Source organism: Megascapheus bottae, chromosome 22 (genome assembly GCF_031878675.1).
Source record: "Megascapheus bottae isolate mThoBot1 chromosome 22, mThoBot2.hap1, whole genome shotgun sequence".
Lineage (NCBI taxonomy): Eukaryota > Metazoa > Chordata > Mammalia > Rodentia > Geomyidae > Megascapheus > Megascapheus bottae.
The window spans coordinates 29,127,373-29,152,633 of NC_143530.1; the positions used below are offsets into that span (position 1 = coordinate 29,127,373).

At 41.7% G+C, this 25,261-nt stretch overlaps 1 protein-coding gene across 1 annotated transcript in view; it reads right to left on the reverse strand.

The window, feature by feature from the left end:
• Positions 1–25,261, reverse strand: part of F13a1 (coagulation factor XIII A chain) — a 181,570-nt gene that overhangs the window by 13,102 nt on the left and 143,207 nt on the right. Inside the window, exons 11-13 of the mRNA XM_090356424.1 lie at positions 24,339–24,492; positions 13,866–14,153; positions 6,408–6,568 (exon numbers count right to left, since the gene is read on the reverse strand). Of these exons, the coding sequence (XP_090212550.1) occupies positions 6,408–6,568; positions 13,866–14,153; positions 24,339–24,492 (603 nt within the window). The remainder of the gene's footprint in view (positions 1–6,407; positions 6,569–13,865; positions 14,154–24,338; positions 24,493–25,261) is intronic.

The following is a 25,261-nucleotide window of genomic DNA, read 5'->3' on the forward strand; positions in this document are numbered from 1 at the left end:
TTATTACATGCTTCACAAAATGTATAACAATTCAAAAATCCAACTAACTGGAAGAAAAAAGTTTGAGGCAGTGAAAATGAACGAAGTTGGCAATTTGATTCACACAATTCATGGCAAGCACTAGCAGTTCTTATTTCAACCACTTTCAATCATGTCTTAGATGTATGACTGGAAATTAGATCTCTTCCCTCCTACTTGTGCCATGGTCACTGCTGGTATGAATCAATTGCTTATTTGTAAACTCTCATCCCCAGGCTCCAGTACCTGTGCTGCTCTTACTCTTGCAAAAGTATGGGCTACATACTATGGGCCTTTTTTTTGCAGATGAGAAAACTGGGCACAAAAAGTTATGTAACTTGCTTGAGTTCATAGAATGAGTATATAAGATATAACTATCATCTGGTACCAGACCATTGCTTAACCCTACTTTACATGGACTCTACTTACCACCACCACCACCAACAACAACTACTACTACTACTACTACTATTATTACTGCTACAAAGTAATCTAGATTTATTTACTGTTTAATTTAGTGATGCAAGCACTGTGCTTATCATTTTTTAAATATAGTTTTTATTGTAATTAATAGAAGGGTTACATTATATTCGCCAGATAGAAGGTGCATTACTTCACATACATTGATACCCTTTCTCATGTCCTGGTCCCCATTTCCCTCCTCCCACCCCCATCCCTCATCTTGTTTTCCCCCCTTCCCTATCCAATTTCAAATAACCAAATACAAATATATCCAATATATCAGATAACAAAGTGAGATACTGTAATAATATGAGATAACCAAGGGACAGCAAAAGAGATGAGAGATAACATAGTACATTAGGGACAATAATCACTCATTATATGGCTTTTGTTTCTATATCCTAGAGGTCCTTTTGTTTATCGTCATACTGTATGGCCTTATGTATCTAGGTTTTGCTCTATTGCAAATCTCTGCTTATCATTTTTCTACATTATCTTCTTGCACTCATATGGCCCTATTGGCATGGAAGTGGACATTATAAATCCTCATTATATTGGCATGAACCAAAACTTAGATTACAAGTAAAATGCTTGTAGGGCCAGTAAATTGGCAGAACCAACTTGGATATAACTCTAGGTCTTTTTTTTTCTTCTAACATTCCCTATACTGTGATCTCTGACAGATAAGAGATAAAAATAGTAACTTTCTTTTGCAAGAATAGCTTCTTTAATTTTCTGCAATTTACTGCAGAGTCATTGGCAGTGTTAGCTTTTTATGCTATCACTAAACCATTCATTGAGGACAAGGATTACAAGCTGACCCTTGACTAAAGTTGAAAACACATCAATCACCCGTCTCTTTCTTTTTGACTTTCTGGAGGAAAGAGTTAGATCCCTACACCAGACTGAAATGGGACAAGATGGATTTGGAGCCTTGATATATACCTCCTGACGGTACTAGAAATATCAATTTAGGGCTAATACAAAGATAACATTTTTTTTCAAAAATATCTAGTAGCCCAAACATAGTGGAATTGACATGACAGATACATTGGATTGGTCATCCTAGATGTGTATCTCTCTTTTTTTTTTAAGAACAGGAAATACACAGAGCAAATTAAGTTTTAGGTATCCTCAGTGTCTGATTTTTTTCTTCTGAAATGCACAAAAGTGCACAGCTGCGTTGATGGCTGTGTTGATGGGAGAAATGGAAGTGTTCTCTCAGATTGTCAGGGCTTTCTCATAGACAGGAGACTATAATGTGCTCTCCTGGCTGGCTGAGCACACCCATTTTATGATTAGGAGCGATTGCTTTCCATAACCAACCAGCTCTGAATTGAAGCAGTTAACACCTGGATTAGGTGAACTCATGCCTGGTGGTGCCTCCCTTGGGGCCTTCAGGGGAGTAAACTTTACTCAAGATGTGCTCATGACACAACCTTTCAGATGTCTTTTACTTCCCTCATAGATGACCTGTGACTGTGTGAGGGGTACACTTGTGAGGTCTGGCAAGCATGTGCATGTTGAGTGCTTATTCACACACAGTGACATTCATTCTTCTTCCATGTGATGTTGAAGAGAAAACAAGCTGGACTCTGGATCTGAAGAATCAGAGCCTACACTGTGTGTGTGTGTGTGTGTGTGTGTGTGTGTGTGTGTGTGTGTGTGTGTCCTTGAGACCATCCCTTGAGCTCTCTGGAATGATTCAATGTTATCTTCAGACGATGCATCCTCTGAAATATACCAGCATGTATTGCATCTGAGGCTGAAAAGGAGACAACGTTTCCTGGATGACTGGGAGCTCTTCTTCACTCATTGCTTCTTGGTTGGGGCTGGGAAGCTGATGTGGCTTCAGTTTCTTGGGGACAGAGAAGAGAGCCATGGAAAAGTAGAGATCTTATCTTCCTTCCACTTTTCCTGTTCTTGGCCTCCCTTTGAAGGGCAGGCCAAGACTGAATCCTGGCATCTAGGATATGGCCATTAACAGAGAGAAGCTGGAGACGTGAAGGGTACCATGGTTTAGAACTTAAATGTTTTTATGTTAAAGGCTTAGTCCCAGCCTGGGGTGAGGCCTTTTGAAGGTGGGGCCTAGTGGGTGGAAGTTAGGTCACTGGGGAATTGGGGGTGGGCCATCAAAGGGGAGGTTGAGACCTTGGTTCCTTTCACTCTCTTTCTCTGTCTCTCTCTCTGTCTCTCTGTCTCTGTCTCTGTCTCTGTGTCTCTCTCTCTCTCTCTCTCTCTCACACACACACACACATACTTTCTATCTCTTTCTCTTCCTCTTTTTCATTCCCTCTCTCCTTTCCTCCTTTCTCTCTCTCAAACCCCCTCCTCCACAAGCCATTAACAAAATGCTAAAAAGCCTTTTCCTGACTTAAAGCAGCTGAAGAAAATCAACACATAAGAAAGCAGAGAAAAAATTCATGTCTGCTTTTAATAAAATATATTTTTCTCATCAAAATATTTTGATAGCACAGGGAAAGAGATATATGCTCATGAAAGTTTCATGAACGCCTCTCCCTGCCATTTCCTGTATGAGGATCGCACTTGACTCAAGCATGGAAGATGCCGGAAATAGTTAATGGAGAACCAACTCCATCTTACTGCCATGGGGATGAAGGATGACACTCAAGATGGAGCCCATCGGGACACGAGAGGGTGTGGCTACTGATATACATATTTTGTTGATGGTGACTTGGATGCAGATAAGTGGACCCAATATTGTTCCAGGTTGAGACACCTCCCCACCGCCACTCTGTGCATGTGTGTGTGCACATGCGCATGAATACTTGGGCTCTCAGTACCTGGGCTCTCACTTGAACCATAGCTCTATTTCCAGCTTTTTGATGGTAATATCATGGGCTTTTCTGCTCAGGCTGACAGAACTGTGATCCTCAGAGCTCAGCCTCCTGAGTGCTAGGATTACAGGTGTGAGTGAGCCACTGGTACTCTACTGTGGTTTGCTCTTGAAAGGGAATTAGATATGAAGAGTTAGATTCTACCTTGTGGGCAATCCCAGTGATGAGGCTGAACTGGAGAGTCCTATAAGTAATGGGCAGAGACTTTGAAGAGAGGCAGGGGAGAATGAAAGAAAGAGAGGAAAGAGAGGAGAGAGGGGAGGAAAGAAGGTCCCATGATTTAACCATAGGTAAACAGATACTCCGTATAGAAAGCAGCTCTGAAGTCTGCAGTTCAATTCCAGGACCCATGTTTTGAAAATTATGCTACAAAGTACTGTTCTATCTGGGCCTCTGTAAAATGAAGACTTCATCCCAACTCTGTAGGATGGTAATGAGTTATAAATATGACAATAGAGAACTGCTCACTCAATATGACCATGGTTTGCAAACCATAACTGCATCTTCCTTGAACTTCGGGACACATCTTGTAGAATTCCAGGCCTCTGAGCTGACATGGGGTTTACACTTTCAGTATATCTAGTTCCCTCTTCAACTTTTGTTTTGTGCCATTTCTCTGACTCATTTCTCTGAATTCCCCATTGTAATATGTAGTATTTTCTTACTGTTTCTCCTCCTCTCCAACCTCTCTTTTCTCTCTCTCCTCTTCTGTTTCCTCAAGTTCCCCCCCCCCCACACACACCATGAGTACTTTTAGGCTAAGGGCTGCAGTCTGTACACATAGCTCATAGCTTTGTATCTCATTTCTCCTGTAGGTTGTTATGTTCAGGTCTAGTGTATGGTGACCTGTCACAACCGGGTGGCCCTGAACTGGCATTTTCCTTATATTGTCCCTTGGCACCCTGTTTAGTTTATCCTGGGCTTAAGGAAGTTAATTGTTAAGGCCTATGTAACAATGTCTCATCTCCTGGGTTCTCAAGAGAAGCCAGAGATTTCTGTCAGTCCTGCACTGGATTCTCAGCCAAATCAAATCTCCTAACTCTAAATCAGATATCTCCAGAACCAGCATCCTCATGGGATAAGGTGTTTCTGCTTTTCCACTGGGGAAATGAAGACAAATCTTTAAGGAAATTCAAAAGAAAGGAGCAAACAGCCTTTCAAATTAGTAATGCCTAAAAGATCAAAGATATCAGTTGCTTTCATACATCCAGTTTATTATCAGTGGTGCAATTAAACTCTATTTTATGCTGTGGCTGGAGCTCTCCACATCATGGAAAAGTTTCCCCTGAGACCTCTGCAGGGACAAACCATTGCTTTGTAATCAAGTCAGCACACAGGCCCTGTCTCTGGTGCTGAAGACTCAGGACTTAGCACAGGCATGAGCCTTGCTCTATGTGTTGAGGAGAGCTGCCCAAGATCTCTCCACCACAGGGCTGGGAGAGGCCCACTGGGATAGACATGTCTGGTTGTGCCTTGGTATGGCATCCCCAGACTCCTGGGCCTCTTGTTATTGAATTCATAGTCCCACACAGGACATGTCTAGAGCAACCCTGATGCTTGCTTCCCTGCTTTATATTTGTTTCTGGCTCTGCCTGGAAACTGCATGCCTGTCATCATTTATATATTCCCTTTTCACAGTTGAAGCCCACAGTTTTACTGCTGTGAGACCTCAGGCAAATAGCACAGCCTCTCTGGTCCACAGATCTTTTATGTGCAGAGGGAAGATGTCAGTATTCCCCACCTCAAAAAGTTACTGAATGTCAAAAAATGCAACAGTGTATGGAAAGTATTCTGATAATAGCATCTACCACCCAGTAAGTATCCAAAGGAGCTGCCATTTTGCATACAACACAACAGTTACTATCTTCACAAATGACTCACAAGCAAGAGTTTATTAAAAAAAAACTAAAATACAGGGCCTACGACTTGAAGGTACACATTGTCATCATTCCAAGGCCATCTAAATATGATACTCCTTTTTTGCTAGTCTTGGGACTTGAACTCAGGGCCTGGACACCACCCTTGACACTTTTTGCTAAAGGTTAGCACTCTGCCACTTGAGCCACAGCACCACTTCTAGCTTTTCTGTGGTACTGAAGAATTGAACCCATGGCTTCATGTATGTCAGGAAATACCACTAGGTCACAGTCACAGCCTCTTATAAGACTTCATAAAACTCTATCCTCTAACTCCATGGATTATATAGTAGCAGGATCTGTGAATCCTGATCACTTCAAGGGCAAAGTTTTCCAGACCCTAGGGAAGGTCTCTAAGCCCCAGATTAAGAATGATGTATCACTCTTCAGGGTCTTTTCCCAGTGCTCTGACTTTTGCTTCCAGGATAGGAAGAAGTCTTAGGGATGGGTCTGTCTTGATGACACCAGGAGCTACAGTTAAGACTACATATACTACAGATGTGGGTCTGGGATGTCTCAGGCCTTTAAGGGAAGGAACCATTAGACTAGTTCATCAAAAGAACAAAAACCCCTACAGTAACAGAAGTCGGAACCGTAGCCCTGTTGGTGATAGGTAATAGAACTACAGACAGGAAAAGGAGGACTGAACTCCAGGGAGTGTTGGAAAGCCTTTATTTCTTCATCTTGCTGATTGGTTGCAAGGCATTCATAGATAAAAACCCATCAACATCTAGTGTCATCCAGCTGCATTTGTCAGTTTCTGCATCCCACTCCATACAGTTGTCCCTTGGTGAGCAATATTACTGCCTCATATGCAGAGAGGGTGAGGTGGGCCTCTACTCAGCATATGGCTTGCCTGACCCACTTTATTTTGGAGACACAGAGTTCTAAGTCTGTGTATCCATTATACAGCTTTCTCTTCCTCCACAAGTGTGTTTATATCCACAGGTTATATTTATATCTGCAGTCACATCTAGATATTTAAATCTGGAGAGAAGTGTTATATGTATGTGACTATGTATATATAGTGTGATGTGCTTCTTTCAAAGAACAGGAAGATCCTAGCTCCATTATTACTTTTTGAAGCAGGAAACACATACATGTGCATGCACACCCCTCTTTCTCTTATCTGAGAGGAGATGCTAGAACTGACCTTGATGATGACCTTGGGGATAGTTAGCACAACCGACTTCTGCTTTGCCAGGATATCCATGGACTCACTGACTCGAGCAGTAACGAAGAAGTGTAAGAAGGCCTGTTCCAGAAGCTGGCTCATGTACTCGCCTGCTCTGACCAACACCTCCTCTTTCTTGTCTGGAAGGACAAAGAAACAAGTGTCATCAAAACCTAATTCAGGGTTCTTATTGCTCTCTCCTGTTCCCCTGTCCTTCCCTCATTCATATCTTAGTCATCAGGAACTCAGAAAGGGTCAAAGGAAATGGGACCAAGAGCTGTTCGGGACAAACACCCATGCTTTTGGGGGAAAGAAAGAATGTGCTAGAAATTTAGTATTCAGGGAAGCCTTGCAAGTAAAAATGTGCCCAGTTTTTCCAAACGTTGCCTTTTCTGTGGCAAAGCAGCTATTTAAAGTGGAGGACAGAGGGAGTTATGATAGAGGCTGTTTTGGTCTGAGTGAGGACACTCCCCACCTACAGATGTAGAACAATGAAGTGCCAGGCTGCTTGTAGCAGCCCCCCCAAGCTGTAATTTAGAAGACCTATGGGCCAAACCCTGGCTTGTTGCCTTAAGGCTAGTTTCAGATGTTGCGACAAGCCACAGAGGATGGCATGGCAGACGAAGAGATGCCCTGTGTCCTCTCTAATCACCATCCAGGTTGAAGATGGTTTACTTTGTAGTTCTGACCCACTTTCCCCATCACTTTCAATTTTCCTAAGCTTCAGGGTGTCCAGGAGCTGTCCTTCTGCAGACCAAGCCCAGGCATGGCACCTGTGGTGCCTGTCAGCTGGCATCTCCAGTAGGTGAAAGGGTGGTTCACTCCTCCATCCCCATCCACAGCCACAGACTCCATAAGCATTCACTTATGGAACACTTTCATGGCCTTCTACCCCAATGTCCATTGCTAAAGATGCTTCCTTCCTTTGGAAGTTACTGAAGTCAGTAATCTCATGTGGGTCATTTAACTGCAGAGATAGGTCAGTTTAGCCTGCTGCAATGAGCAGCAATCCTGGGAAGGGGTGGGATGCTGCTTGTAGAAGAGAAGAGCAAGTGCCAGGCACTGGGAGAGCTTCTGTCCCTGTTGCCTTGGTGATAGACTATTCCCATGCAATTCATAGGTGTAGGATGCTCATATCTGGGTTGCATCTGTGGCAACCCTTGGCCTCCAGAAGCCCAGAGAAGACCTTTAGCTCAGACAGTGCTCCCAGAGTCTGCGGGGGGGGGTCTAGCCCCGGTTCTCAGTCTTGCACCCCCTGGGGACTTCTGGGGACCTGGTATGTAGACCCCCACTCAGATCGATAACACTGATCAGGGAGACCCTTACACTAATGTTTTTGTTTTCTTTGTTTTTTTTTTATTGGGTGATTTAACTCAGGGCAGATACTATACATGTGTTTGATCATGGGGCTAATATTACTTTTCAAAATTGCTCACATGACGTCAGTACTGGGAAACATGATTCCAACAGACAGGGTTCCCTGCAAAATCAGCCTCACAAACAACCCTTGAGCTGTCTTCCACTCAAGGTGTGCTTATTAGACCAGCACCAGCAGCAACACATTAGAAATACAGGTTCTCTAATCTATCACACCTCTGAATCAGATCCTGGGTACTATCTCTTCAAGTTTGAAAAATCTCCAAGACACAGGAAGATCTAACATGGAAGAGGGTGGGTGAAGTTAAGAGTCTCAGTTAAGACTCAGTTAAGGGCTCAGTTAAGAGTCTTAAAATAGAAGTTCTTATGTCTCAGTAACCCATCAATCCCTGGCCCACTAGAAAGGCTGCCCAACTGGTGGTTGTCAAGGGGTGACAATTTACAGTGGTCCTTTTTAGAGCTCCTTTGGCAATATATGAACACCTTTCTGGACTTGGGAGTGGGTTGCTCCTGGTTACTGGCTTCTTGTGGTAGAGGCCAAGGGTGCTGTCAGGCATTTTACCATGCCCAGGACTATCTCAGATCAAAGCAGCAGCCTCCCTATCTACAAAGATCATTTGAATGCATTGTCCATAAATGATAAGCATCCAATAACTAGCTTGGCTGATTCGATTCCTGGCATAGTGCTATTCTACTCAGAGCCAATGGCCTTGCTTTCACCTCAGCCCCTAAATGGTACTGGATTTTGAATGTTTCTTTCCTACTGTGTTTTTTGGATCTTAGACCTTGCTCCTTCTGTGGTTTTTTTCCCAGCCCCAGCCCTCCCTCCATTGCATACAACCTCACATGCACACATGGGGCCTATTTTCCATATCTCCAGATCTGAAGGATGGAATGGCAAAGTGTCAGGCTTGGCAGCTGCTTCCATTAATAAATTTTTAAAAATGCACTTTCTCTGGCTATTTCTAAAGTGGTTTCACCACTACATTTCTGTAGACTGGTGGGATACACCTGCCTCCTCTCTACCCATCCTAATAGAGCATCCTGCTACCCCTATATTGTCAGCTTTCTTAGAAGTTGCACATTCCTTAAATCACAGCACTAAAGAAACAGGACTGTACTTCAGAGCCCAAGAGAACAGTGCTCCTGAAATAGTGCATTATGTAAGTGCTATGTTCTGCCACTGCACAAGAAATTGTTCTAGATAAAGTTTATTAAACGTGGCAAGAGAAGGAGGAATAGATTTTCATTCTATGAGCGGCAGAGCTGGGAAGCTGCCAACATCATTTAGGGTGTCTGGGGAAAGCCAAGGAGACACAGACTTGAGCTGCCTCATCTCTTTTCCAAAAAGCAAAGAAAACTAAATATAGCCAAGTGGAAATGATAACACCTTTGAAGGTACTGGGAGGTTTAGAGTCTCCTTGACTCCAGCCCCCATAATCCCTTTCATCTTCAGTCTGCAAAATCTACCTCCCTTTCTACTTGGAGAACCTTCTTTGCAATAGAGGAACCTCAAAATGCTTGACTGAAGTATGTGATTTTTTGCAAAATATTGCAAGTTCGGTATTGCAATATGCAGCTTATTACATGCATTTAATGCCATTGAGCAAATTAGTAAATGAAGTTGTGTGTGTGTGTGTGTGTGTGTGTGTGTGTGTGTGTGTGTTTGCCTTGAGGCTTGAACTCCAGCCTAGGCTCTGTTCTTTTCTTTCACTCAAGGTTTGAGCACTGCCATTTAAGCTATAGCTTATACTTCTAACTTTTTGGTAATTAATTGAAGAGAAGAGTCTTGCAGATTTCATTGCCCAGGTTGATTTCTAACCATGGTCCTGAGATCTCAGCCTCCTGACCTAGAATTTCAGGCATGAGCAACCAGTGTCTGGCAAGGAAGTTTCTAATTCTTTTTAAATTATTCAGGACAAGCCCTAGGCTGGTCTGAGTGGGTGAGAGATGAGTTAATCCTGACTAAGCCTTGGGTTTGGTCACCTGTTCTTATGTGTATGACTAAGTATGGCAATATATTGTACCATTTCAGCCCTCTAACTTATATAAATTCATTCTTTAATTGGGTTAAAGAGAGAAGGAAGGAAGTTGGACAGACAGGATGTTTGTGGTAAGGAAAGGACTAATATTTAGCTCTTTATGTAGGTGCCATCTGGACTACAGTAATAACATGGATAAAAGGGGGGGCACTTGGTGCCTAAGTTCCCATCCACTGGCTTCTTGTGATCACCTGACTGCTGTTTCTGACCTTGTACTCATCCATTCAACCTCAGTTTCTCACAGTGTTGAAAGTTAACATATACTGAGAGCTGACCATGTGCAAAGCATGCACATGGTCATATCTACCAGCTGCAATTTGTTTCCTTCTTCTCTCACACATAAATAAAATCCATCAGCCAATCAGGTGGGCCCTCCCTCCAGAATATACCCACATCAGACTAGTTCTTACCTCACCCATTCTTATCACCAGAATCATTGCCATCCTCTCATCCTTTACCTGGTCTATAAGTTTCAGCCTTGCCTCCTCCACAACAGCCAAGTGGACTTTCAAAACCTAAGTTTGGTCATATACAAATGGCATGATTCCAAGCTAGCAGAAGAAAGTCTATAAGACTCTCCAATTAAATTCTATGCTGCTGTCAGAAAGAATGACATCGCCCCATTTGTTAGGAAATGGAAAGACTTAGAAAAAAATCATATTAAGTGAAGTAAGCCAGACTCAAAGGAACTTAGGCTCAATGGTTTCCCTCATTCGTCATAATCAGTAGAAACCTTGGGCTCTCCTAGCAGAGATTTGCAATAGAGCAAAATCTTGATACATAAGGACATATAATGTGAAGCTAATTGAAAGGACCTCCAGGATAGTGAAACAAAAGCCATATAACGAATGATTGTTGTCCTTATGTACTATGTTGTCTCTCATCTCCTTTGCTGTCCCTTGGTTATCTCATATTGGTATAGTATCTCACTTTGTTATCTGATATATTGAATTTATTTGTATTTGGATATTTGAAATTTGATAGGGAAGGGGGGAAAAACCAAGACGGGTGGGGGGTGTGGGGGGGAGGGAAACGGGTACCAAGACATGTGAAAGGGTATCAATGTACGTGAATTAATGCACCTTCTATCTGGCAAATATCATGTAACCCTTTTACTAATTACAATTAAAAAAATAAAGCAAAAAAAAGAGACTCTCCAATTAATCATAAAATGCCCCAAAATAGAGCTGTGGCTCAAGTGGTAGAGCACCAGCCTTGAATGAATAAGTTAAGGAATGATGCCCAGTCCCTGAGTTCTGGAAGAGATTTATCTGATTCACAATCCTAGGGGCTTGAGGGTCCAAATGCCAGCATGGTGCTGGTACTCTGGCTTTGTCCTCCCATTTTAGATGAACATACAGGGGACTGTCCCATTGCAGAGGGGTCTAAGTTCATGAGGTGGCCTCATTGAAAAATATCCACCACCAATAATCTGCTCTCCCAGGAACTGGCTCACTCCACAGGACAACTATTAATCCCTTCTGAGGACAATGTCCTTATGGACCTTTCGCTACTAGACTTAAAAATTTCACCACCCCTTAAACATTTCACCACTTCTGAGCCTGTGGCTCGTGACTTAGCCTTATGATTCTCGCTATTCAGGAGGCTGAGATCTGAGGGTCGTGGTTTGAAGCTAGCCTCGACAAGAATGTCCACGTGACTTCAATAAACAGCTCAGAAAAAGCTGGCTCAAGTGGTAGAGAGCTAGCCTTGAGCACAGAAAGGCTTAGGCTTAGGCCCCGAGTTTAAGACCAATCACTGGCAAAAAAAAAAAAAAAATTCAGCACACTGAGGACCAAGTATATAAACCTTAAGGGTACAAACCACATCCAAACCATAGCAATTCTCCATTCTAGCTCTGTGATTCTCATAGAACACATTAGGCATGCCTTGGCCCCAGACCTTTGTATCTGTAGATTCTTTTGGCTGTAATACCATCTGCTCAATGCCATTTACTAGGTAGGTTTTCCTTGAGTATGCCCACCCCAGCATGATGTTTTCTGTATCCTTTTAACCTTCTTCACATTCTCCTATACATTCACACTATACATTCACTTATTTGATTGCTTTGTGTATGATTCCTCATGAGACTAGCAGCTCTGTATGTGTAGGAATTGCTACATCCCTATAACAAACCTGAATGGAAGCTTCCAGGTAGTAAGTCCATGCTCAGGCCACCCCGTGGTGTAAGTGGTATTATTTCCCATGAGCAGATGAGGTGAAAGAGAACTCAATTGCTTAAGCAATTTACCCTGGGATGCAGAGCTAGGGATGACATCATTCTGCCTTTTATGCAGATGAGTTTCATGCTAAGGCTGAGGCTTTTAGAAATCAAATATGCCTTCCTGTTGCTACACATTTCTGAGGACTTTCTTCCTTTTCAGTCCCTTATGCTGACTGTTCTTTTCTATGAGAATCCTTTCTTCCCCCTTGGGATTAAAAAATATTAAATCTCCCAAGTTCCCCAAGAAAATACCATGGTGATTTTCTTAACTGTTAACTACTTGACTGAAGCCAGAAACATCCACTTCTTTGTATTCTAGTAAGTTTCTAGAATGAGGACTTTTATGAATCATTTTCCATTTTTCTGAGAATACCTTTCTGAAGGCTTGTTCTGGGTGAAAAACAGCCATCAAATGCAGAAAGCTAGAGAACAACTGCATATCACCCTGTGCATGTGTGTGTGTGGTGGGAGAGATGCTAATCTCGCTTGTCTTAGCTTTATGAAAAAATTGTTATTTTTATGCAAATTGTTTTTTTTCTTTTTTTTCTGGATCATGTCACATCAACAGAAGTCCAGGCCTCCAACTGTCAAGTGCTCTTGAGTCATTTCTGTCTTATTAAACATGCTCCACCTGGAAAGTTTCTTTTTATTGACTCATGTTGTCCAGCATGGTACCCACCCCACACTAACACCCCAGAAAGCACAGGACCATCCCCAGGGTAGCTGCAATGCTCCAGCCTAATCCTGACATGCAAAAAATAGTCTATATATCCACCATAATAAAAATAGTAGGAAGGCTATGTGTGCAAAAGAGGCTGAGAAGAATAGAGAAAGGAAAAGAAGGCCCATGAGGGATGGCAGAGAGAGCAAACCCTTCCCAGGCTCCCAGCTGGCACATTCTGTGTCTCAATCCCATCTTGCCATTCTTGGACATCAGATTGTTCACTTGAAAAAAACCAGGCTATACATACAGATATAACTCAGTGGTAGAGTGCTTGCTTATCAAGGTCTCAGGTTTGATCCTAAGCACTGATTAGTTAGGGGCCTGGAGAGTGGCCTAGTGGTAGAATCCTCACCTAGCAAGCATGAAGACCTGGGTTTGATTCCTCAGTACCACATGCACAGAAAAAGCCAGAAGTGTTACTGTGGCTCAAGTGGCAGAGTGCTAACCTTGAGCAGAAAGTGTCCAAGGACAGTGCCCAGGCCCTAACTTCAAGCCCCAGGATTGGCAAAAATATAAAGAGGGAAAGTAATCAGTTAATCAATCAGATAAATAGTTTGCTCCCAGAGCTTGGAGATCCTTTTTCTACCTTCTGAATGGTAAAGCACCACATCCCATTTCTACTGGACAGTCCCAGCAAGGTCTTTCCTCTGGGGAATTTTACCCAAGGGCTCCTTTCCTGAGCTGCATCATTTAAACTGAACTTGGCTCTGAAGACCCATTCCTGGATCTTGTTAATATGCACATTCTAACTCTAGAGGTAGGGCCTGAGGGTTTGCATTTCTAGCAAGATCCAGGAAGTTGACACAACTGGTCTATGGGCCACATGTTGAGAAGCAAGAAGTGAAGGTGACATTGAATCCTCATGACTCTTGGGGTCTAGGCTTTGAAAACATTGGTGCTCACTTCTATGAGATGTAAAGGTGTAAGCTGAGGCCTTTCTAGAGCAGAGGAACTTTCCTTTTGTGGTTCAGGTACTCAATCTCTGGATAGAAAGCTAAGAGGGGGGCACAGCTATCAAGGGGGCAGAGGTCCAGGTGGCAAGTCCCGGAGAGACACTGCTGTTTACTTACTGGTCATGGGTTCCAGGGTGATATCAAAGGTCTCCTTCTTGAATTCCATCTTGGAAACTCCAGTATAGAAAGTGATGTTGCCAGAGAGATAGGCTGAGATGGTGTAACGGTGGGAACTATGGTTCTGGAAGGTGATGGTGACCTTGAAGTCTTTTCCCAGCACAGCATTTCCTACTTCAAAGTTCATGTCCACATCAGATCTAGGTTTGACAAGGCCTTCTGTGTTGAGGGCCTTTTTAGCTCCGTACATCAGAGCTGTTTCTAGAGCCAGTCTCTCTTCTTCTTGACCTAAGGCACAATCAGAAATAATGACCAGTGAGAAGAAATGCAATAAACACCCTGCCTGATGTTCTTATCAAGTGCTCTTGGGAGTTTCTCAGCCTCTACAGGAGGAAGGTACATTTCTGAATAAATTCTCCAAAATCAGGATCTCAGAGAAGGAGTGACTTGCCTAAGATGTTAGGTCATTGGATCATTATCTATCTGGAAACGGTTTGCAGATAGATAAGGTGATTGCTCTAAGGATTGGTGTTCTAGGGCCATAATTTCAGGATTCAGCAGAAACAAACAAACAAACTCTAATTCTTCTCAGACTGTGCCATTAATTTGCTTTCCTCTCTGAATACTAGTTGTGAAGCTAGACTTTGAGGTCCTCTAAGCAAAGGCACTAGAAACAATTGTCTCTTGTTCATTTACTTCCTATCATAGAAGTTTCTCTGACTTGTGAATACTCACCTTCTCCTCCCTGCCCCAAAGCAGAACTTGACCCTCTCATTACTCTTTCCTCTTGAGTTTCTTCCATTTTTCTCTTTCCCTTACAGGGCCTACCTTGTCTTTCTCTCTCTGCTATCCCTAGCAGATTACAGAGATTACTTTGTTTTCCAACTCATGGGCCATTTCACTGGTCTCTAATAAGATGTTGTGTTCCCTACAGCTTCTCTCCTCAGGAGCCCTGAGTTATAGAGAGACTCTTGGACATGTATGATCTTCATTAGCCATTCAGGGGTTCTGAGGAGAAGTCCATTGCTGGGGAAACCTGTTCATTTTCTTTGGCACCAAACCTTCCAGACACACGAGACACTGAACATAGCTCTGAGGACCACCTACTGTTCTAATGCAGGTTGGAATAATTGTCTTGAGTTTCTGAAGCAGTCATGGTAGAGCTAAAGGAGGGAGAGATAAAGGGTTTGCTCTGGAGAAGAAAAAATAAGAGCTTAGAGTAGACAAAGCAGAAGGAAATAGAATATAAGTTAGGATTCAGAGTTAGTTCAACTCTGAACTAATGGTCTTTATAGGGTTGTGGATTAAGTACTGGCTTAGGGGACCAGTTTGTGAGAATGTAGTGGGAATAATCACCATTCTCTATAGTGAATATCTTTGTATCTTGATGCCTTGTGAAAGACAGCAAGGAAAGGATGAGAGCAAAGTCCTTGGAATGTAAAACTAAACATGAGAATGACTGGTTGAAAGAGCCACTTTATGACAAGACTACTGGCTTTTCTGATTATGGTAGTTGTTTTGTTTCTAAGTACTGGGGTTTGAATTAAGAGTTCCATACTAATTCACTTTACAAGTGGTATTCTACCTTGAGCCAAACCTTCTTTTTTCATATATTTTTTATTGTAATTAAAAGAAGGGTTACATTATATTTGCCAGATAGGAGGTGCATTAATTCACATACATTGATACCCTTTCTCATGTCTTGGTCCCCATTTCCCTCCACCCCTCCCCCACCCCTCATCTTGTTTTCCCCCCTTCCCTATCCAATTTCAAATAACCAAATACAAATATATCCAATATATCAGATAACAAAGTGAGATATTGTAACAATATGAGATACCCAAGGGACAGCAAAAGAGATGAGAGATAACATAGTACATTAAGGACAACAATCATTCATTATATGGCTTTTGTTTCTATACCCTAGAGGTCCTCTCATTTAACATCATACTATATGGCCTTATGTATCTAGGTTTTGCTCTATTGCAAATTTCTGCTAGGAGAGCCCAAGGTTTCTACTGGTTATGACAAATGAGGGAAACCATTGAGCCTATGCTCCTTTGAGTCTGGCTTACTTCACTTAATATGATTTTTTCTAAGTCTTTCCATTTCCTAACAAATGGGTCGATGTCGTTTTTTCTGACAGCAGCATAGAATTCCATTTTGTATAAATACCACATCTTGTTGATCCACTCATCAAGTGAGGGACATCTGGGTTGGTACCATATCTTTTCTATGGTAAATAGTGGTGCAATGAACATTGTTCTGCTAGTGGATTTAGTATGTCCTTGTTGAGCCAAACCTTCTTAAGCCAAATCTCCAACCCAGTGTTTTTTTCTGATCAATAGGAGATGAACTTTTCTGCTTAGGCTGGTTCCAAGCCTCAGTCCTCCAGATCTCAGCTTCTTGAGTATTTAGGGATACAGGTATGGGCCTATGATGTTAATTTTAAGGTATTATCCTTTTTTTTGCCAGTCCTAGGGCTTGAACTCAGGGCCTGGGCACTGTCCTTGGGCTTTCTCTAGGCTAGTTCTCTGCCACTTGGAGCCATAGCATCACTTCCAGGCTCTTTTGTGTGTATGTGGTACCAAGGAATCAAACCCAGGACTTCATGCATGTTAGGCAAGCGCTTTACCACTAGGCCATGCTCCCAGTCTAAGATATTGTCTTCTACTTCATTTAATTAATATGTTCAATTAAACACATTGATGGTGAGAAAGTCAACTGCCCACAACAACTGTCATTAAGTGCTAAGTATATGTTAGGCTTCTAGACAGATACTTATTATATGTTCTCATTTAATTCTCATAATAAGTCTACAATCTAGGCATTAGAAATCCCATCAGATTCATGTCTGTACAATGAGCCACCCACAGTGTGGTACTGTTAGCTGGACTAAGGGGGAGTAGGTGCATAATAAACAGAAGTATTTTGTAAGGTCAGGGGAAGAGCATCATGTGCCAATCTGAATGATGAATGTGAGTGTGTCTGTATGTGAGTCTCTGTGTGTGTGTTTCTGGATGTGTATATCTGTTAACATTCTCCTTAATTATGAAGACTGCAAGCACAGGCCAGAAACAATTGGTGTAGGACAAACGTGGGCTAGAGCTCACAGTTGTAGTTCAACAGGAGGGAGCTAATGAAAGAAAGAAGGGGTGCAAACAAGTGTAGATATTTTATTTTATTTTATTTTATTTTATTTTTTTGCCAGTTGTGGGCTTGAGCTCAGGGCCTGAGCACTGTCCTTGGACTTTCTCAAGGTTAGAGCTCTACCACTTGAGCCTCAGCACCATTTCTGGCTTTTTTCTATGTATGTGGTACCGAGGAATCGAACCCGGGTCTTCGTGCATGCTAGGCAAGCACTCTACCACTAGGCCAAACTCCCGGCCAAGTGTAGATATTTTAGCAGAAATATATGGCACACATGTCCATGAGCAAGAGGACATTAATGATTATTGCTCTGGATTAGGGCAAAATATACATTTAGGCAAAATGTAGGAGGCAAATTGGAGCAGCAGGAATACAACCTGAGAGGGCCTGCCTTTGGGAGAAGAGCTGACCCACCCAGTTCAGGGGAGGAAGAAACCTGTGTAGAGTTCTATGCAAATTGATAGTCTGCTGTAGACAGAACACCCCTGAACTTCCTTCCTTCTGGAAGGTACTTGTCTCTTGGGAGCAGAGCACTGCCAGGCAAAGATTGGTGAAGGAACTCATAAACAGCCAAGGTCTCAAGAGAGGCGGGAACTGCAATATTTCCCAGGGCCTGATGGATTCATTTCTCTGTGATGACACTCCGTTCTGGTACCTTACATAATACAGGGCAATGGACAACACAGAAATGATCTGAAGCCAGGTTATGTTCTGAGATTCCTCTATAGCCTCCAGGAATCCAGTCAAAATCATCTTCCTGTTAACCTGGTTGTAATCTGAGGGGTCTTTTCTGTTGGATGAAGCCTCTTCTCCGCATCCTACTTCCAGCCAGCATCCCCTATCTCCAAATTCCTGGCCCATAAATCTATAACCTCAATGAGACTGTCAGTGATCCCTATCTGGTTTTTCTCTCTTTTTTTTCATCCCAACTGCAGCACTGGGCCCTGTGTGGCATTGGCTTCTCTGCCACACAGTTCTGTGACATCAGAGACACTATCTACTTTGCCTAAATCGATGTCCCAGGACCCTGGAGCTGGCTGGCACAGGGATCTAAAGGGCTGCACACTACAGTAGCATCCTGCTTTCAGCTACAGCTGAAATTTTGTGTCTATGACAGGGATCTGATAAAGCATTTGACATTCAGTTCTTCCCTTCTGTACAAGTGCCACTTCTGAGACCACTCATTTGCTCATTTCACACTACCAGAGCTCCCATGATGCTCCAGGAGCTGTGTCAGGCACAGATGACAGATGCTCTTTTCCTCACAGATATAGAGGACACAGGAAGGGTCATTGTAATACAGATCTGTGCCTCACAGTTGCTAGAGCCTGAGGACAGGAGGGAGAGACCCATAAGCAGAGCGAGCAGCAGTGGAGCCTCCTTGAAGGAGTTCTTTTCTGCTCTGGGAGTAAAGACAAGAAGGTAGGCAATAGATAGGTGGAGAGGGTGCAGTTGTTTAGATGCTGCTGCTTGTGGAACCTGTGGAGTGCCAGTAGAAGGTGCAGCAATAGGACTCAAAAGTGAGCTGAGGAGAAGCTTTGTTCCAGTTGGAATGTTTTGGAAGGAAAAGTGGCTAGTTAGCTGTGCTAGGATGGGCCGGTGTTTCTGAGTTGGGGGCTCATAAAAAGGGAGGATGAGGGGGCAAGGTGAATTGGGAAAGGTGACCTTGGACCTTGAGAAGGAACAGCTTCTAAGCTATGCTGGTAGCAGAAATCAGGGTACAATGGCAAGGAATAGGAGAAAAGGAACAAGATGAGGTGCAACTCAGGCAACTCTTTCAAGGACAAGGAGGAATGCGAAAGGAGATTTTGTGAAGAATTTTGTTTAGCTTGTAGGAGACACTTAAGTGCTAACTGGAAGACGAATGGAGAAAGAGGAGAGATGAGAACAAAATGACCAATGAAGGAATTGGTGGCACAAAGAGGAAATAGGATGGAAGCAGGATCACATAAGAAGCTGTCGGGGCACTGTAATAGCTTTTATTTTCTAGCATATATTATCATACTGAAGGCCTTCACCATGATAATTCACACACATATACATTATAATTTAGTCAGATCAACCCATCTTCTGCTTGGTTCTTCCCATCCCTCCTACCTTCTGCTATTTAATAGGTTTCAGTGGAAAAAAATGAATTATATGAAAGAAAAATGGGCTATGTTCAAAATAGGTATCAGCAGGGGGTGAGGAGCAGTTGGGGAGAGCCAAAAGAAAGGGTAAGCTAAGGTGACTATGATTCTAAGTACTTCATAGCAATGCATGGAAATAGAACAATGGAACCTGTTGACATTGTTTTAAGAAGAGAGGGGGAGGGAGAGAGAGAGAGAGACAGAAAGAGAGACAGAGACAGAGACAGAGAGAGAGAGAGAGAGAAAGTGAGAGAGATGAATTTGACCCAAGTATATTGTATACATATACATGTATGTAAATGACACAATGAAAATGAAACTCTTCTCCTTATACAACTAATATATGCTATTAAAATATTTTCAGGAGTCTGGTTTTCAAAGTTTTGTAATTTTTTAATCTTATACTTTCAGTTTTTAAATTGGTATTTAAGTGTTCGGTGAAGTGGAAAATAATTTTTTATCTCACAATCTTTTACTTTATAATCTAACTAATTTTAAGAATTCTTTTCTTTTTCTTTCCTGACTTTCTTTTCCTTCCCTCCCTTCCTCCCTCCTTCCCCCTTTCTTTCTCTCTCTCTCTCTTTCTCTTCCTTCATTTGTTCATTCGTTCGATCCCCCCTCCCCCCCCCCCCTCTCTCTCTCCCTCCCTCCCTCCTTCCTTTTTCTCTCCATCTCCCTCCCCACAGCTCTTTTTTCCTCTTTGCTGTGCCAGTACTTGGATTTGAACTCAGGGCCTTAAGCTTTCCTTTGGCTTTTTTGTTCACAGCTCCAATAAGAGTTAATTCTTAAATCCAGTAATAAGTTACGTCTTATGGTTTTACTTAGCTCTGTATTTGAGTGTTCACACTCGGCATTTGTGGATTCAGAGGAACTGAATGAGAGATGTGTTGTGAGGCTCAGCAGCATGGCTGATGTCTGGCCCGAAACACTGCTAGCCCTTCACTACGTGACCATGGCAGGCCAGTAATTACAGTCAGTAATTGACCGTATTTCCCACCAAATGCAGACAAGCGGCCCCCACATCCTTTTTAAAACAGATATTCACGCCATCATTAGCTAAGTTAGAAAGTGAAACGAATTTACCAGTCTTGATTAAGAGACTATCTACCTGGAATCAATCTCAGCCCAGAAGCAGGATGTGGTAGAAGGTGAGAATCTCTTGCAAAAATTCAGATAGATTTGGGGAGTTTTCTAGTTCTACAAGAACACACATGGCCTTCCATCTGAGCCTTGCCTTCTTGCCCTATTCTGGTTTTGTGTCTTTCCTGGGGAGTTGGTGCATTTTATGTGTTTCAATCCTTGTTGATGGCTGTTAGTTTTGTTTTGATTTTAAAATTTTTCCTCTCTTGGCATCGGATCCTGTCCTCTCCTGATTTGACTTTTACTCTCATCTCCAAGGTCAACAGTTAATGAGAGTTGTGTTCTACTGCATTTTTGATGGAGCATCTCATTACTGATGGCTAAGTAAGTTGAGAAGTTGAGTCAGATTGAACTCAGCTCACTGGGGAGTTCATACTTCCATCCCTTCCTTTATCTTTTCCAGGGCATTTTCTTCCCTCAGCCATCTGCTATTTCCCATTTATCCTTTGGACTTAGTTTTGATCTGTTTCAGTCCTTTAGATTCTCTGTTCAGCACTTACAGGAAATATCCGTTTCAACATGTTGACAAAACAAAATGGAATACATCCCAGCATCCTATTTGGGGGCCAGTCAGACCACAAGTCAGCACTGAAGGAATTATTCCTTTACTTCTAATCTGACAGCCACGTATAAGCACAGTCACAAGACCATGCTGAAAGTACTGTAGGTACCATAGACTGTCTTTGACCAGTCTGGATGGAACACTCTGAGTTTGATGAAGGCTGGAGTCCATTTTTCTCTCCAGCTATATGGGCACATGGGATTGTACATATTCCCACTAGCTAGCTCATTTTCCAGCATTGGACAACACTGGGCAGAGGTGGTAGGTTAAGAACAAGCTGCTGAATGGATATTTAAAAGTATGAAGGTAAGAAATTACAAAGCTGGTTTCTTTCACATTTTCTATGTAGTATTTCTTTCCTCTTTCTAAAACTGTTTGTAACTCTATAATGAAAAGACATTGCTTACTTATTTGTTTTACACATATCTTTTTTTAAAAATTACTCTTTTAGAAAAAAGTCAAAAAGGAAAAAATGCAGATCAGATGTTTTCCATATCTATGCGATAACCAACTAAAGAAGACAATGACTCTTTTTTTCCAAATGGAGTAAAAATTCACTAGTTCACACGATGATAAAAATTCTGAATTTTTAACACCATGCCCACGTGTTCTCAGTTCAGTCAACTTTTTCTTTATAGTGCAAGTTGCTTTTGTAAATATGAGCAATATTTAAAACAAATCCTGCACTCCTTAGCACTTCAGGAATACTGATGAATATTTAGGCATATTCTAATTACTTGTCATTTTTATCCATTCACTAAAATAAATGCATCACTTAAAACGCTTGGGAAGTGATACTTGGCAAAACAGATCCCATAGATCCCAACAGAACTCTCCACACTATCACCTCCTGCTGGCACTGACCTTGAGTAGCTCTGTCTCTAGCCACCAGACATTTCTAGCTTGACTCATCAAGCTCAGAATGTTAAGACTTGTAGGATTTTAGACCTTTGAGCTGCTTTATACCAATGACCATTTAGCTATGGCTTCTTTGCCTGGAACCCCACCCAACTTTCTGGGCTTGCTTTAGCCAAGTTTTACTTTTTCTGAATCTCCTAGTAGTTCTAAGTGACCTTGTTTGTTCCTATAGCCTTCCCCAAATAATGTTCCTAGCTCTAGGCTGGAGACAAGAGTGAGTCCTGCTCACTGCCAGGATCCCTTGAGCCAAATAATTGTGAAGAGGCTCAGTACTAAATGACACCATTTAAAATATTCTATGCATATAATCTTATCTACTCGGGAAGCTGAAATCTGAGAATCACAGTTCAAAGTCAGGCCAGGCAGGAAAGTCTATGAGACATTGATCTGCAGTTAAGCAACAGAAAACCAGAAATAGTGCTGTGGCTTCTAGTGGTAGAGCACTAAACCCTCAGACTGCTCTCAGGCCCTGAGTTCAAGCCACTCAAGCAACAACAATACATAAAGGGCAATTTTGGACACAACCAATCATCCTTAACCACTTTCTTCATTCTCTTTAGAAGTATTTTGGCAACAGAACCATATGATAAGAAGATTCCCTAAGTATAGATTCTATACTTCTGCATCTTACAAAAAGGATGCCTTGAAATGAAACTGAGCATAAAAGTGATTTTCACATTGGTAAATGAGTTCACTTCTGCTAGTTCATTTCCAATGTATATTTGATGAAAAAAACTTATGAATAAGATGATAGGCATGAGCCACTGGCACCAGGCAAAATTGCATTTTTTCTATTCATGAGTGACTCTGTGAATGTAATAACAGAATGCAACCTTATAAATTACAAACTTCTGTTGGGCTATACCCATCCTCTATTTACAAGCCATTTTCCATGCTTTTGGTATTTGTTATCATAGCACCAGTTTCCATATATCGACATCTATACTAATTCTCTGTTGCTGAAATGGCAAATTAGTAAATTAAAAAAAATGTTGCTGGCAAAGCCCTAGAGGGAGGAGTGCAGACAGACAGTCAGAGACTAATACTCTACCTGATAATCTGAGTTAAAAACCAGGTTCCAGGGCCGGGAGTTTGGCCTAGTGGTACAGTGCTTGCCTAGCATGCACGAAGAACCGGGTTCAATTCCTCGGTACCACATACATAGAAAAAAGCCAGAAGTGGTGCTGTGGCTCAAGTGGTAGAGTTCTAGCCTTGAGAAAGTCCAAGGACAGTGCTCAGGCCCTGAGCTCAAGACCCAGGGCTGGCAAAAAACAAAACAAAACAAAACAAACCAGGTTCCAATCCTACTGAGATATGTTAAGAATCTGGGGTAATGATATTGAAAGAAAAATGTGCAAGGTTCCCATTAGGGAAAGATTCATAATTCAAAGCACTTGAGCTTGTGTGGTACTCATACAACTGGTATTTGAGTGGTCATCCAGACACCCATAATATGAGAAGCCTTAAGAGTTAGTGATAGCATGTTTAAACAAGGAATGTATCAATGTTTCAATGTTTGTGAAGTAATGCACCTTTTATCTGGTGAATATAATGTAACCCTTCTATTAATTACAATAAAAATACATGGAAAAAACAAAAAATATTCTATGCAACAAAAATGAACAAAAATGCACCAAAACATTATTTTATGGAAGAAATTGGTTTTCAACATAGTTGACCTGAGTTAGTGAGATTGCACTATCCTATTGATATATTATTTATATCATCTTGGAAATTCAGTGGAATAATCTATATAAAATAATTTGTGGGCCAGGAGTTTGGCCTATTAGTAGAGTGCTTTGCCTAGCATGCGCTAAGACCTGGGTTTGATTCCTTGGTACCACATACATAGAAAAAAAGCCGGAAGCAGTGCTGAGGCTCAAGTGGTAGAGCTCTAGTTTTGAGAAAGTCCAAGGACAGTGTTCAGGCCCTGAGCTCAAGGCTAGGACTGGCAAAAAAAATTATTTGTGGGAGCCAAAATTGTGACCTAGTGGTAGAGTGCTTGTCTAGTTACACGAAGCTCTGGGTTCAGTTCCTCAGTACCACAGAAAAAGCCAGAAATGGTGCTGTGGCTCAAGTAGTAGAACAGTACCCTTGAGAAAGCTCAAGGATAGAGCCCAGGGCCTAAGTTCAATCCCTAGGACTGCCAAAAAAATTGCAAAATACTCAATAAATCTGAGAGAGTTATTTAAATTTGTATTATTGAACTATGTTATACAAATTATACAATATTTTCTAATACAATTATTTAACACAAGGTACTCTTCTGCTAAAATTATTAGGCATTAAGGTTCTTATGAGCAAGGACATATTCTGTTTTCTGTTAAAATAGTAGAAGCCAACTCACCACCCTTGCCATGTGAAGAAGGATTCTGCTCAAAGCAAGCAAGTGTAACTACAAAGGGTAGTGTCAATGTGGGTGTCATAACTCATGAGAGTTTAAGTTCCTACTCTTCCCAACAAACATTGCAAAAGCCTGTGTGTTCTCTGGAACACATTTCTGGTTGACAGGGAGTAAGCACTGTATGAAATTGGACGCAAAATAGTTGTAGCAAAATGGTGGTAGCAAATTACCTTCTTGGAACTTGTAAGTATCAGTGATATCCTCCATGCCATCTTCTCCAATTTTTTTGGTCACTATTAATTTCCCGATGTGGGTGGTATCCACAGACTCTACCACATGAGTTCCATCTTTCTTAGCTGTGATGTAAATGGCATCGCTGTTGACCTGAAACAGGAGAGATGAGTATTAGCCATCCCGTAATGTCCTCATAGTGAAGTGCAGTATTAATCATAATAGATAAAACATACAATCAACTCAGATGCCTATCAGCAGGTGAGCTATAGATACTAAAGACATATATAAATCCAGCCACTGGTGATGTAGTGTAATTTGTAGCTGCATGGATGGAACAGGAGGCTATTATAAGCTAAACACAGAAAAATAAATGCCACATGTCACTCATTTGTGGAAACCAAAATGTTGATTTTTATAGAGAAATGGAATGGAATAGTAGTGACTGTAAACTAGAAAAGGAGTATAGAAGGCAGAAAGCAATACAATAAGGGACATAAGCAATATAATAAGGTAATAGTTCATATATTTCAAATATAGATTTCAAAATGACTATAGGAATATGACACTCCCAACACATAATAATAATTAATGTTTGAAGAGATGGAAATGTTATCGCCCTGTTGTATATACACATTAAATTATCATGATTTACCCCCATAAAGAAGTACAAATATTAGGTCTCATTAACAAAAGCCAAAGGAACTCCTTGTCTTCAAAGTCAAACTTTCTGGCATGTAGAAATCTAAAGATTTATAGAGTTATTAGGCAATGATGTTCTGTATTATTTCTAGGTACTCAAGAAGCTGAGATCTGAGAATCACGGTTTGAAGCCAGCCCCGGACAAAAAAATCAGTGAAACTTATCTCCAATTAACCACCAAAAAGCTGTAAGTGGAGATGTAGCTCAAGTGGTAGAGCAT